The 14471-nt window shown below is 48.2% G+C and overlaps 1 protein-coding gene across 2 annotated transcripts in view; it reads right to left on the bottom strand.

Annotated features, from left to right (window-relative positions):
• Positions 1–14471, bottom strand: part of PKD2 (polycystin 2, transient receptor potential cation channel) — a 36806-nt gene that overhangs the window by 11710 nt on the left and 10625 nt on the right. For both annotated transcript variants that reach the window (XM_075421243.1, XM_075421244.1), the window contains exons 3-7: positions 11658–11791; positions 11061–11311; positions 10101–10325; positions 9305–9533; positions 661–831 (exon numbers count right to left, since the gene is read on the bottom strand). In XM_075421243.1, the coding sequence (XP_075277358.1) occupies positions 661–831; positions 9305–9533; positions 10101–10325; positions 11061–11311; positions 11658–11791 (1010 nt within the window). The remainder of the gene's footprint in view (positions 1–660; positions 832–9304; positions 9534–10100; positions 10326–11060; positions 11312–11657; positions 11792–14471) is intronic.

Here is a 14471-nt window from a genome sequence, read left to right as displayed (position 1 = left end):
TATTTCTTAAACCATGATGAAAAAATGAAATGCAACTGTGTCTTGTAAAACAATAAGAGATTAGCTAAGATGCCTGACAAACCTAAGTATCAGTTTGGAGTATCAGAGTGGAAACTCACTTATCACTGGTTTTACATTTTCCCCCTTTAGTTTATTAAGTAAATGTTCCTCTGTGACTTCATGCATACAGAGGACAGGAAAATTAGTATATACATGAAAAGAAGTATCACTAGAAAGGAGGCAGTGAAACAGAGAAAAAGTAATATATCTAGTTTTCAAACGAAGTGGACTAGCTTCATCAATGCTTCAATTCAAAAGTTTTTAATAGATAAAATGGACTCAGTCATACCAGGCCAGGAAAAAGCAGTATCCAGTAAGAATTACTGACTTATCAATTCAGGAATAATAAAAACATTTCTTTACATGTCTTCTGTGACAAAGCACCAGCACTGACTACATCTTCTAGACTTGAACAAGGGCTGACTAAACTTGTGGCAAATTACAATCTTGCTTTCAATTTGCAAGAAGTTACTCCTCTGCTCTAACCTTCTCGCACAAGTGATTTTAGAAGAAACATGACTACACCTCAAATCATATCACATGAAACTCAGAACTGCTTACAGTCTAATATTAGAATAAGGATGTGTGTTTTGGAGTTACCTTAATCCAGACAAAAAACACAGTGACTGCAGCAATGTTGTTGAATTGCATTTGCCAATATGCCAGAGGTTCAAAATTGGGGAACGAGTTCTGATCTTCCAGCAGCTTCTTCAGGAGCATATCAACAGTTGATGTCCTATAGATGTTAATTCCTATAGCTACCACACAGAGCTGAGTACAAAAGAAGCATACAAACATATGAAAGGCGATTAGGGTTTTAAAACAACGTGTTTTAGCCATGTACATCAGACGAAGTTAAGATATGAGGCACTTAACGTTATTTATCGCACTACCTTAACACGAGCTTTAAGTAAAAGCAAATACATTGTTTTCAAGGTGTCCTGACTACAAAGCTAAAGTTTCAAACAGGAAAGTTAACAGCTGGGGATTGGACAGAGCTGGGGGGGAAGAAAAAAAATCACTGATACAAGCTTCTCACAGTCCTTCAGGGTGAACCCCACTGGTCACTGATCACATTAGTACTCAGGGCCAGGCAGCTGCAGGGGCAGGGGGGGAGCAGGCAGGCAGGTCTCATCACCTTTCACTCAGGAGTAATTTAACAGCCCAGTGGCTGCTGTTTCAGATAGGATCCAAACCAGAATTTCTGGACATATCAGGAAACACATTTCACATCAAAACCATTATAGTCCTAAACTACAGACAAATAGCCTGGGAGTAAGAAGATTTAGAAATCTTTTCCTTGCCACAGCTGAAGAACGAGATGACAGTGAAGCCTAAGCGGGCTTAGAAGAATGAAGCTGTCACAGAGAAGGAAATACACGAAAAGAAAGATGACAACTCAAAAAGATTACAGGTGAAAAAGAGTAAAAAGCAGAAAGACAGCAGTGGCCAAAAGGTACTAGAGATTCTCTGGAGTACAGACTGTCCAGTATTGCTCAGAACAAGCAACAGTGGACAATCTGTAGTTTCACCACACAGCTAAGGTTCTTGCTTTGACCTCTGCAAGCGTGCTTTTTTAGTCTAAGTGAACACTTCACCATGTATACAGAGTCATAAAGTACATAATCGTAAATTTAAACAATGCCCCTCAGACAAGGTATAAACACAGTTTCACCCTTTGTGTGAACTGAATTTTACACTCACATCTGTATACACTTCACTGACTAACAGCAAGGCACCTTATTCCCGCCTCCGCTGTTATGTATAAGAAACAGCACACAGTTCATGTAAACATCCTCCTAAATGGTCCTTCGTTTACCAAGCACTGTGATGCAAGTATGATTCCTCTAAGATTTCAGATACTAACTTCAAGATTTAAACCTCTGATTTGTCCAAGCCTTAAGACACAAATCAAGTGTAGGACTGGAACTGTTTCAGCACTGCTGGCTTTCTATACTTTTGGTAAGCACAGCCTGATATATATACACAGAGAGAATTACATTATGTAGCTTTAAATTCAAAGCTCAGATTTTCTGCTACACCAAGATTACTGATGTGCAACACTGTCCACTTAATTAACAAAGCAGCCCTGACAGCTGCTAGCACTCTACACCTTTGAGACACTTCTTCAAATTTGGTACTAGATTCTGAGTATTTTAATACCACATTAAATCTCTTCATGGTTCTTTGCAAACATAATCAAATCCCAGTCCCACTCCTCCAAATCCAAATGCAAATCATTACTTTAAAGCAGGTAATTTTCCACCTTGAAGGCCACTGCAGTAGCCTGTATCAGATACACAGAAGAGAACTGAGAGCGAGTTTGTTACCTCTCATAATGGCTGTGCCTTTACAGACAACTACTGTGAAAAAGCATACTGGACAAATACTCTAAATTTTTCAGCAGTATGCAAATGTTGAAACAACCAAAGACAGAACATGCAACTCTGCAAAACACACCAACAATACAAAACAGAATAAAATTATCTTATTCATACTGAATAGCCCAGTAGTCTGTAAGCGTCTGTCCTGGGTTTGGCCAGGACAGGGTTAATTTTCACTGGAATCCAGTAAGGGGCACAGCCCGGTGGGCTGACCCCACCTGGCCAAACAGAGCCCAGTATTCCATACCATGTGCCGTCATGCTGGGTTCCGGTGGGGGGAAGCTGGGTGGTGGGAACTCACTCGTGGCTCGGGAGCTCGCGGCGCCGGTCCAGTCCGGGAGAGCGGCTCTGTGGGTTGTGCGGTTTGTGTTGTGTTTTCCCCTTATCTGTATCGTTGTTGTTCCTGTTCCCTTTCTTTGCTGTTCTGTTAAACTGCCCTTATCCCGACCCACCAGTTTCTGCCTGTTTCTTTCCATTGTTCTCTGCACCCCGGTGGGGGGAGGGGCGGCCACGTGGCGCTTTTGTTGCCAGCCACAGACAAACCATAACATTAAATTTTATCCACCCCTTATTCCATACCATCTACGTCGTGCCCAGGTCCCCCATTGTCCAGTTGATCACCACCACTTCTCCTGTCTCCAGATATCATTCCCTTAGTCTATGGATCATCACTCTAAAGTGTCCGTTGAGTTCATTTAATCCATGACTTCAGGCTCCATCTGTCGTAATGGTCTTCCGTGGCAGGAGAGTTGATGTGTGGTGATGGGCAGTCACTTGCTGCATCCGGAGCTCATGGCTGATGTATCTGGTGCGGCCCGTGCCCACAGTCTGCAGGTTGGAGACGTCGATCTCGATGAATTTGCTGGGTGCCAGATGTTGAAAACCAGGTCCAGTTTCATCATCGCTGTGCTCTGCTAGGTTTTCATCAAAAAGTCCACCCTTCTTTAATCTGGACGATTCTTACTACGATACTACTGGTACAACACATAACAATCATAACAGTCATAACAGACAGTGACAGGGTTATTTAACAATTAACTTTATACAATTTATTTATGGACTCTTCTCACCCAAAATCAAATTCCCATGAGCTACACATCGGACTTCCCCATCCTTCCGTATTACCCACCAGGTACACCGAGGTCCTTGAGCAAAAGCAATCCCCCGGACGGGCTTGCCTTTGCCCGAGGCAGGACTAACCCAAACCGTCTTCCCTAACATGTTCCGCATGTGCACTACGGGGACTTTATCCCCTTGCAAGGGGCGCTGAGGTTTTGACTGGGCAGGACCAGCCCGGTTGGTGGATCCCCTGGTGTTAACCAACCAGGTGGCCTTTGCTAAATGAGTATCCCAGTTTTTGAAAGTCCCACCACCCATTGCCCTCAAAGTGGTTTTTAGCAGCCCATTGTACCGCTCGATCTTTCCAGACGCTGGTGCATGGTAAGGGATGTGATACACCCACTCGATACCGTGTTCTTTGGCCCAGGTGTCTATGAGGCTGTTACGAAAGTGAGTCCCGTTGTCCAACTCAATTCTTTCGGGAGTGCCATGTCGCCACAGGATTTGTTTTTCCAGGCCCAGGATGGTATTCCGGGCAGTGGCATGGGGCACAGGGTAGGTTTCCAGCCATCCGGTGGTGGCCTCCACCATTGTGAGCACATAGCGCTTGCCTTGGCGGGTTTGTGGCAGTGTGATGTAGTCAATCTGCCAAGCCACCCCATATTTATATTTTAGCCATCATCCTCCATACCACTGAGGCTTTACCCGCTTTGCTTGCTTGATTGCAGCGCATGTCTCACATTCATGGATAACCTGTGCGATGGTGTCCATGGTCAAGTCCACCCCTCGGACACGAGCCCATCTGACTGTCGCGTCTCTTCCTTGGTGGCCCGAGGTGTCATGGGCCCACCGAGCTATAAACAGTCCACCCTTATGTTGCCAGTCCAGATCCACCTGAGCCACTTCAATCTTGGCAGCCTGATCCACCTGCTGGTTGTTTTGATGTTCCTCAGTGGCCCGACTCTTAGGGACGTGGGGATCCACGTGACGGACTTTTACAACCAACTGCTCCAGACGGGCAGCAATATCTTGCCACAATGGGGAAGTCCAGATAGTTTTGCCTCTGCGCTGCCAGTTGTTCTTCTTCCATTGCTGCAGCCACCCCCACAAGGCATTGGCCACCATCCAGGAGTCAGTGTAAAGATAGAGCACTGGCCACTTCTCTCGACTGGCAATGTCTAAAGCCAGCTGGATGGCTTTCACCTCTGCAAACTGGCTTGACTCACCTTCTCCCTCGGCAGTTTCCGCGACTTGTCGTGTAGGGCTCCATACAGCAGCCTTCCACCTCCGCTGCTTCCCCACAATGAGACAGGACCCATCCGTGAACAGGGCATACTGTTTCTCATCTTCTGCCAGCTGGTTATACAGTGGGGCCTCTTCAGCACGTGTCACCTCCTCCTCTGGCGATACTCCAAAAATCTTTGCCTTCTGGCCAGTCCATGATCACCTCCAGAATTCCTGGGCGACTGGGGTTTCCCATTCGGGCGCGCTGGGTGATCAGCATGACCCACTTACTCCACGTAGCATTGGTGGCATGATGTGTAGAGGGGACCCTCTCTTCGAACATCCAGCCCAGGATCGGCAATCGTGGTGCTAGGAGGAGCTGTGCTTCAGTGCCGACCACTTCTGAAGCTGCTCGAACGCCTTCATATGCTGCCAGAATCTCCTTTTCAGTGGGAGTATAGCAGGCCTCGGATCCTTTGTATCCCCAGCTCCAGAACCCCAGGGGTCGACCTCAAGTCTCCCCTGGCGCTTTCTGCCAGAGACTCCAGGTTGGGCCATTCACCCCAGCTGCGGTGCAGAGCACGTTTTTAACATCTTGCCCTGACCGGACTGGACCAAGGGCTACGGCATGAACTATCTCCCGTTTAATCTGTTCAAATGCCTGTCTTTGCTCAGGGCCCCATTCAAAATCATTCTTCTTCCAGGTCACATGGTACAGAGGACTTACAATCTGGCTGTAATTTGGGATGTGCATCCTCCAAAGACCCACAACACCCAGGAAGGCCTGTGCTTCCTTTTTGCTGGTTGGTGGAGACATAGCTGCTATTTTGTTGATGACATCCATTGGGATTTGACGGCGCCCATCCTGCCGTTTTATTCACACAGGTCCCTTGACTTTACTTCGCTTAATGGCGAAACCGGCTTTCAGAAGGATCTGAACTATTTTCTCCCCTTTCTCAAAAACTTCCTCCGCTGTGTCACCCCATACAATGATGTCATCGATGTACTGCAGATGTTCTGGAGCATCACCCTTTTCCAGTGCAGTCTGGATTAGTCCATGGCAAATGGTGGGACTGTGTTTCCACCCCTGGGGCAGTCGATTCCAGGTGTACTGGATGCCCCTCCAGGTGAAAGCAAACTGTGGCCTGCACTCTGCTGCCAAAGGGATGGAGAAGAATGGATTAGCGACGTCAATTGTAGCGTACCACTTGGCTGCCTTTGACTCCAGCTGATACTGAACTTCTAGCATGTCTGGCATGGCAGCACTCAACGGTGGTGTCACTTCATTCAGGCCACGGTAGTCTATTGTCAGTCTCCACTCTTCAGTAGATTTTCTCACTCACCATATGGGACTAATAAAGGGTGAGCGAGTTTTGGTGATCACTCCTTGACTCTCCAGCTGGCGGATCAGCTGATGAATGGGGAGAATGGAGTCTCAGTTGGTACGATATTGTCGCCGGTGCACCGTTGTGGTCGCGATTGGCACCTGTTGTTCTTCAACCCTCAGCAACCCCACAACAGAATGATCCTCCGAGTGACCAGACAAAATGGACAGCTGTTTAACTTCTTCCGTCTCCACAGCCGCTATGCCAAAAGCCCACCGATACCCCTTTGGGTCCTTGAAATACCCTCTCCTAAGATAGTCTATCCCAAGGATGCACGGAGCCTCGGGGCCAGTTACAATGGGGTGCTTCTGCCACTCCTGCCCAGTGAGGCTCTCTTCAGCCTCCAATACACTCAGCTCTTGGGACCCCCCTGTCACTCCCGAAATACAAATGGACTCTGACCCTTTGAACTCTGATGGCATTAAAGTACACTGTGCACCAGTGTCCACTAGAGCTTTATACTCTAGTGGACCTGACGTGCCAGGCCACCGAATCCACACCGTCCAATAAACACGGTTGTCCCTTGCCTCCACCTGGCTGGAGGCAGGGCACCTCTAATCCTGGTCAGAGAATTTGCTGCTCACCTGCTGTAAGAATGCCTTGGAGGTCCCCTCCAGAGGATCGGAATCAAGACCAAACTGTCTACCTGGTCTGGAAAGCTGGCTGCTGGAAACTGGAGCGGCATTTTTCCTAACAGAATCCCCTTTGGTGATTGTTTTACCTCGCAACTCGCGCACTCGTGCCTCTAGACTTGAGGTGGGTTTTCCATCCCACTTCCTCATGTCCTCTCCGTGGTCATGCAGGTAAAACCACAGGGTGCCCCGTGGTGTGTAGCCTCTCTACCCTCTCTCCTGAGCAGAGAAACACTTGCCCCTAATAGCTGAGATGCTGCCCCATACAGGTGGGGAGTAGGACATGCTCTCTTCGAGTCGTTCGACCTTCTGCGACAGTTTCTCCACGGCTGAAACGAGGGAGGAAGAGAGGCTTTCTTCATATTGCCGGAGTCTGACAGCCACCTCACCCACTGTTGGTACCTCCTCACCTTTCCAGTTTACTACTGCCAGTAAGGTGGCATATGAGGATGGTGCGCTCCGCACAAAATTCCTCCACATAGATGCTGTGCACTGGACTTCATCTGGGTCTGTGGGTACCTGCTCATCGTCTGTGTCACAGTAAACCAGCTCCCGCATAGCTAATTCCCTCTAGTACTGAATACCCCTCTCCATATTGGTCCACTTGCCAGGATAACATACAAAATCGTCACTGAAGGGGTACCTCTCCCTCACACCTGACAGAAGTCTCCTGCAGAGGCTGAGGACTTGTTCCTTTTTCCCAATGGCCTTGTCAATGCCCCCATCCCTGGCCAGGGATCCCAGCTGCTTGGATTCCTTGCCCTCTAATTCCAAGCTGCTGGCCCCGTTATCCCAGCACCGCAGCAGCCAGGTGGCAATGTGCTCGCCTGGGTGGCGGCTGAAGTCTTTCCGCAATGTCCCGCAGCTCGCTCAGGGACAGGGACTGGGTGATGTCCTCTGTCTCTATCTCCCGCGATGACCCTGGCTCATCGTCATCCCTCCCGGAGTGATCTGCTCTCTTTGCGTCTTAGTTTTACAGGGGCGACTGCTACCTGCACAGGTTGGTCATTGGGCTCAGCCGCGATGCCTGCAGCTGGAGCTGGGGCTGGAGCAGCTGCTGTGCCCACCGGGGAAACCGGGGCCACCCCTGCGACTGTGGCAGTGGCACCCATGGTGCTGATCGGGGGGGCTGTGACTGCCTGCTGGGCTGGAGGGGCTGCAGGGCCGGCTGGGGGGGCAGTGCCAGTCGCAGTGCCTGCCGCTTCGTTTCCCCCCCTTTCCCCTTTAGGGCACTGAACAGTGTTGAACAGGGCAGCTCGGTAGGCGTGGGCCAGACCCCAGCACGTTGTGGTGATTTGTGTGTCTCTGGAGTTCCCAGGGTGGCAGCACACTTTTTGCAGATATTTTACTAGATTGTCCGGATTCTGTACTTGTTCAGGGGTGAGTTTCAAAAACACCGGAGGTGCCCACTGCCCTAGGTACTTGCCCATGCTGTCCCACACACCCAGCCACTCACAGCTATCCAGCCCCAGGGCAGGTCTCTGCACAATGTTCTTAACTACTTGTTTAACCTTACCTTGTTTAACAAAACCTGAAATCCATTCAGGAGGCAGAACAAAAGGAGAGTGCTGGCCTGAGCATCCCACGGGTACTTGAAATTCTCAAAAGCAGTTAGGAACTGCCTGAGGGAGAGAAGGGGGAGCGAAAGAGTGGGGGAAGGTATCCCCTCTGGTTTTCCCCACAGGCTGGGTTTGATTATTAACAAATTCCAAGACATAGGATCCGAGGTATGGAAATGACCGCAGTGCCGCATGCAAATACAATCCTAATTTTCATGCACAGTGATGTTATCGTGTCATAAGTTGACATCGTACAGCACAGTAAAATCGTCATCCTGATCTTTTTCCCCAAGGTAATAAACAGCATGGCAGCGAACACATACAGCAAATAAGGATTCAAATACCACAGCCATCTGATCAAAGTCAGCAACATTTTTACCGGCGACTATTTAACTAACACAGTAAATGCGTATAACAAAAATTAACACATGCGGCTCAGCCCTGCCGTTTTCCCCAACTCACGCTTGGGCACCACATTAAATGTTATGGTTTGGCTGCAGCCGGCAACAAAAGTGCCACGCGGCCACTCCTCCCCCCACCGGGATGCGGAGGAGAATGGAAAGAGAAAGGCAAAAACTGGTGGGTCGGGATAAGGGCGGTTTAACAGAACAGCAAACAGAGGGAACAGTAACAACAATGCTACAGATAAGGGGAAAACACAACACAAACCGCACAACCCACAGAGCCGTTCTCCCGGACTGGACCGGCGCCACACGCTCCCGAGCCGCGAGTGAGTTCCCACCACCCAGCTTCCCCCCACCGGAACCCAGCATGACGGCACATGGTATGGAATACTGGGCTCTGTTTGGCCAGGTGGGGTCAGCCCGCCCGGCTGTGCCCCTTCCTGGATTTCAGTGAAAATTAACCCTGTCCTGGCCAAACCCTGGACAGCATCCTTCCTAACAATGGCCCTATTCCTTAAACCCACAATACAAACTCGTTAACATCTCCCACACAGTGCATTTCAAAAAGCACTTTTAGCCTTACTATAGATTACTTACCACAACAATAAGGATATCAAGGCAATTCCAGAGACTTCTGAAGTAGTGCAGTCTATGAATGTGAATTTCTAAGATCTCTTCCACCATGTAATAAAGAACAAAAAGGCAAAATGCCATTTCACAGGCTGCCAGAAAAAAGTCAAAAGTAGAGATGTAGTGAATTAGCCTCACTGGCTGAAACTGCCAAGACGTAACAAGGCCTCCAGTTGCTGGAAACTCCACTAACAACCTGCATTTCAAAAAAGGCAAAGAAGAAAAGTTTCATTTATACAGTCTTGATGAAAAGCACTACTATAAGATATACAGTTTTATTTATATAATTATTTAAATAACGGGAACAGGGAAAAGCCCACATATGATTCAGAGAAGGCACTATACAGAACAGAAGGTATAAACCTGACCGCACTCAATTTTGACTAAAACCCAAAACACTTCAGGAACAGTGAGAAAACAGAGATGAAGACCTGTCTTTATCTGCATCTGTCTCACGCTTTCTAAACTAAAGATTGATGTTGTATATCCACATATTTAATAAGCCGACTCACTGGAGAAGTCGCCTGCAAACTGCACCGAAGCCACTGCAGCATCAGGGAAGTCAGAACTGCCTCCAGACGGTGAGTGCAGCTGCCCTGCGGAGTCCCACTTATTTGACAGAGAGGCATGCCACTTCAGTTGTCTGTCCCCTTTATACAAAACATACGCCTACTCATGTCCTCAAACTAAAGCAATCACGAGAAAACCCCAAGTCTACAGCCTACAGTGTGCAATATGAGCACTGTCATGGTTCTGTTCATACCTGACAACGCAGAATAGGTTAATGTTTGCATTGTATACAGAGAAATCAATGAAAGCTGCTCTGGTGCCTCTGTCCAGCCAAAGGTTCTTCTTAAGGCTAGCAATCTGCACAGCTGTCACTTCTCTGGTCCTTGAGAGGTCTTGGTAATAACCAGCCCCACTGTATGTGGCAATTAAGCCCCAGTGGCTGCTCCCATTCAAATCCTTCTCATTGGTGTATGTCCAGCTAGTTCAGAAGTAAGCGAAATGGAGCATGTTAGTCCTTCCACTTTCAACTTACAACCAACAAAACACCACACCAACAAAACCTGACCAAAAAATCTATCAGTTACTTACAGATGCTTTCATTTAAGAGGTACTTGTAGAAAGTTTTGATGCTCGTACCGTAGAGCAAGAGCTTACAAAGTCCCTTTGACTAACACAACAAAATTCAGATAGAAAGATGGATCACAAGCATATTAATTGTGAAAACACAAAATATCAATCCATTCACATAGAATAGGTAAAGAAAGAAAACTGACATTTACATAGCTACGTTCCACCTCCAAAACCTTTCACAGTTCAACTCGCACGTCGTCCTCCAAGAGAGGCAGTGCTACTCCCATTTTTAGCCAGGGAAGACAACTCAGTGAAACATACTGCATTACTACAATCTGGAGTTACAGAACAGGTGCTCATGAGCTGCATGCTGCACTCAGACCACAGCACATCTCCCATGCGTAGCAGCTGCCAATGGCGCAATGACAGCACCTAAACTCAGGCGGCTCAAGAGCACGGTCCTCTCCAAGCTCGCTGAGGTTTCTCCATGAGCAGAACTGGCAGCTGCTCTGGATTTACCTGGCTTTCCAGAAAGAACATACAGCAAATGCAGAGTTGCCTCTGCCAAGTGACTTATTGTGTAATTTAGCATAACCCAGCTCAGAAAAAAAATTAAATAAGTGTCTACAGGAATACTACATACGCTGTTCCATTTCGAAGTCCAAATGGAGCAGTATCTTCATTAGCCACAGAATAGACATCATAGCAGTCTTTGATTTCATCCTTTAAATCTTCAGGTATTGAGCACGAACCATTTCTCACTTTCAACTGCCGAATGCGAGGAACCCCTAGCAGCAGGTTCTCATAATAAATGAAGCTTTTGTTTTCTGCCATGGTTTCATTGTTGAACCACATCTCCGAGTAAAGACCATCCAGCAAAGGGCCTTCAGTGAACTGGGGAGGAAGACAGAACTTTACTTTGCATGTTGCCAGCACTGTTTTTATAGATCTTCATTCCGTGGATGTGCTAGAAATGCAGTTGATAATTTTTCTGATGTAAGACCTTACTTACCTGTCCTCCAAAGACGTTCCTTGCCCTACCCTGCCCCACTAGCATTACGCAGGTTCTAAACTCTCACAGATTAAAGGCCTACTTTGTTCCACAGCTTTGACATTGTACACAGAGATCTCATGCACAACCCCCACCACATCAGAAAAAAGATTCTGCAGGTCAAATTGACAGGCCACGACAGTACAAGCAAATCACAGCAAGAGAGACAAAAAACTGTTTGTGGATTACCTTCCAGAAGTCATCCATTGTGGATAAAGTTTTGAAATCAGTTTTCTCCATTTTTGATACAGGTGTTTCCAGAAAGAGCTGTGACATAACCCTTGTGTAATAGTACATACTGGAACTCACTGTCCCATAAGTCACTGCAAAAGATTTGGGGTAAGGATTGAGAGATAAAGGAGTGGGGGAAAGAGAAGAGGAAAAAAAGAAGGAAAATAGAAAAGAAAACATTAGTACTTTGCTTCGTTTTGAATACATCAGGTTGTATTTCTATAGATTTTGCACTGAAAAGTTTAAGCTTCAGAACAAAACAAAACCCACACCTAGCAGCATTTGTCTGTCAACTGTGATTAAAATACAAAAAGTAGTGAGCATAGCTGCCATCCAAGCAGTTGACCCAGACTTGTTCCCCAGCCAATGCACCACTACAGCAGCCATGGTCACCAACAGACCTCTTAGGTCCCACAAGTGAGGAGTCATAAAGGGTGACACTTGCAGGGAGGGGTGGACAGGACAGGTGACCCAATAGAATCACAGAAACACAGAATAGTAGGGGTTGGAAGGGACCTCTGTGGGTCATCTAGTCCAACCCTCCTGCCAAAGCAGGGTCACCTACAGCAGGCTGCACAGGACCTTGTCCAGGCGGGTCTTCAATATCTCCAGAGAAGGAGACTCCACAACCTCCCTGGGCAGCCTGTTCCAGTGCTCCGTCACCCTCAGAGGGAAGAAGTTCTTCCTCATGTTCAGATGGAACTTCCTGTGCCTCAGTTTGTGCCCATTGCCCCTTGTCCTGTCACTGGGCACCACTGAAAACAGCTTGGCCCCATCCTCCTGACACCCACCCTTCAGATATTTATAAGCATTTATTAGGTCCCCTCGCAGCCTTCTCTTCTTCAGGCTGAAGAATCCCAGCTCCCTCAGCCTCTCCTCGTAGGGGAGATGTTCCAGTCCCCTCACCATCCTTGTAGCCCTCCGCTGGACACTCTCCAGTAGCTCTTCATCCTTCTTGAACTGGGGAGCCCAGAACTGGACACAGTACTCCAGATGGGGCCTCACTAGGGCAGTGTAGAGGGGAAGGAGAACCTCCCTCGACCTGCTGGCCACACTCTTCTTGATGCACCCCAGGATCCCACTGGCTTTCTTGGCAGCCAGGGCACACTGCTGGCTCATGGTTAACCTGTCCACCAGGACACCCAGGTCCCTCTCCACAAAGCTGCTCTCCAGCAGGTCCACCCCACACCTGTACTGGTGCATGAGGTTGTTCCTCCCCAGGTGCAGGACCCTGCATTTGCCTTTGTTGAACCTCATCAGGTTCCTCTCTGCCCAGCTTTCCAGCCTATCCAGGTCACGCTGAATGGCAGCACAGCCTTCCGGTGTGTCTACCCCACCTCCAAGTTCAGTGTCATCAGCAAACTTGCTGAGGGTACATTCTAACTCTTCATCCAGGTCGTTGATGAAGAAGTTAAACAAGGCGGGGCCCAGTACTGACCCCTGAGGGACACCACTTGTTACCAGCCTCCAACTAGAATCAGAGCCGCTGATGACAACCCTCTGAGCTCTGCCATTCAGCCAGTTCTCTATACACTTCACTGACCACTCATCCAGCCCACACTTCCTCAGCTTCCCTAGGAGGATATCATGGGAGACTGTGTTGAAAGCCTTGCTGAAGTCCAGGTAGACAACATCCACGGCTCTCCCTTCGTCTACCCAGCCAGTCATGTCATCGTAGAAAGCTATTAGATTGGTCAGGCATGATTTCCCCTTGGTGAATCCATGCTGACTACTCCTGATAACCTTCTTTTCTTCCACTTGCTTCATGATGGCCTCCAGGATAAGCTGCTCCATCACCTTTCCCGGGATGGAGGTGAGGCTGACCGGCCTGTAGTTCCCTGGGTCCTCCTTCTTGCCCTTTTTGAAGATTGGAGTGACATTGGCCTTTCTCCAGTCCTCGGGCACCTCTCCTGTCCTCCAGGACCTCTCAAAGATGGTGGAGAGTGGCTCAGCAATGACATCCGCCAGCTCTCTCAGCACTCGTGGGTGCATTCCATCGGGGCCCATGGATTTGTGGACGTCCAGATCGCTTAAGCGATCCCTCACACAGTCCTCCTCGACCAATACTGACAAACGCAGTATTCCATGCCATGCACGTCACACTCAGTTTAAAGCTGGGGGATCACGAGGGTCTCACTCTCCTCATCCATGTCCACCTGCTGAAGAGGACCCTGCTCGTTGCCCTGCCTGCGATCCTGATCCAGATTCCGATCCGTGCATTCCTGAGTCTGGTTTCTGTCTGCTGCTGAGGCCGGTCTGGGGCTTCCTGGTGCTGCCCAGAAGCTGCTGGCGGGACCCAACTCCAGGAAACTCAGTGTTGATTTTGTATATTTTGCCTTATTTCTCTTATTATTAGTAATATTAATAAAGCTGGTTTAATATCCAATTTGTAAGTCTCTCCCTTTTCCTCCTTTTTCCCTTCCCGTGGTGGGAGGGCAGGAGCTAACAGAGAGCATCTGCTGCTCTGCTTATCGTCACCCTGCTCTAAACAGTGACAAACAGACTGATCATTCAGTTTAAAATACTCAGTTCTTCCCACACCTCATTCTATTATTAATGCCTTTACAGAAGCTAACTTCAAGAAAAACAAAGGCACGATTCAGCAGCCTGAAGAGACGCAGCTAGTGCCTTTTTAGGTGACTTGTGCTCCCCAAGGCACCCATACAGCACTGGCACAGATGGCACAAGACCTCAGGAGAACTATGTCCTGCTTGAACAGATAATGATGGTCAACCAGGACACTGCAGGGCACTGCGAATGACATTAGCCGCC

Source organism: Opisthocomus hoazin, chromosome 5, assembly GCF_030867145.1.
Source record: "Opisthocomus hoazin isolate bOpiHoa1 chromosome 5, bOpiHoa1.hap1, whole genome shotgun sequence".
Lineage (NCBI taxonomy): Eukaryota > Metazoa > Chordata > Aves > Opisthocomiformes > Opisthocomidae > Opisthocomus > Opisthocomus hoazin.
The sequence above is the reverse complement of the archived record's forward strand: the minus strand, read 5'-3'. Positions and strand labels throughout refer to the sequence as shown.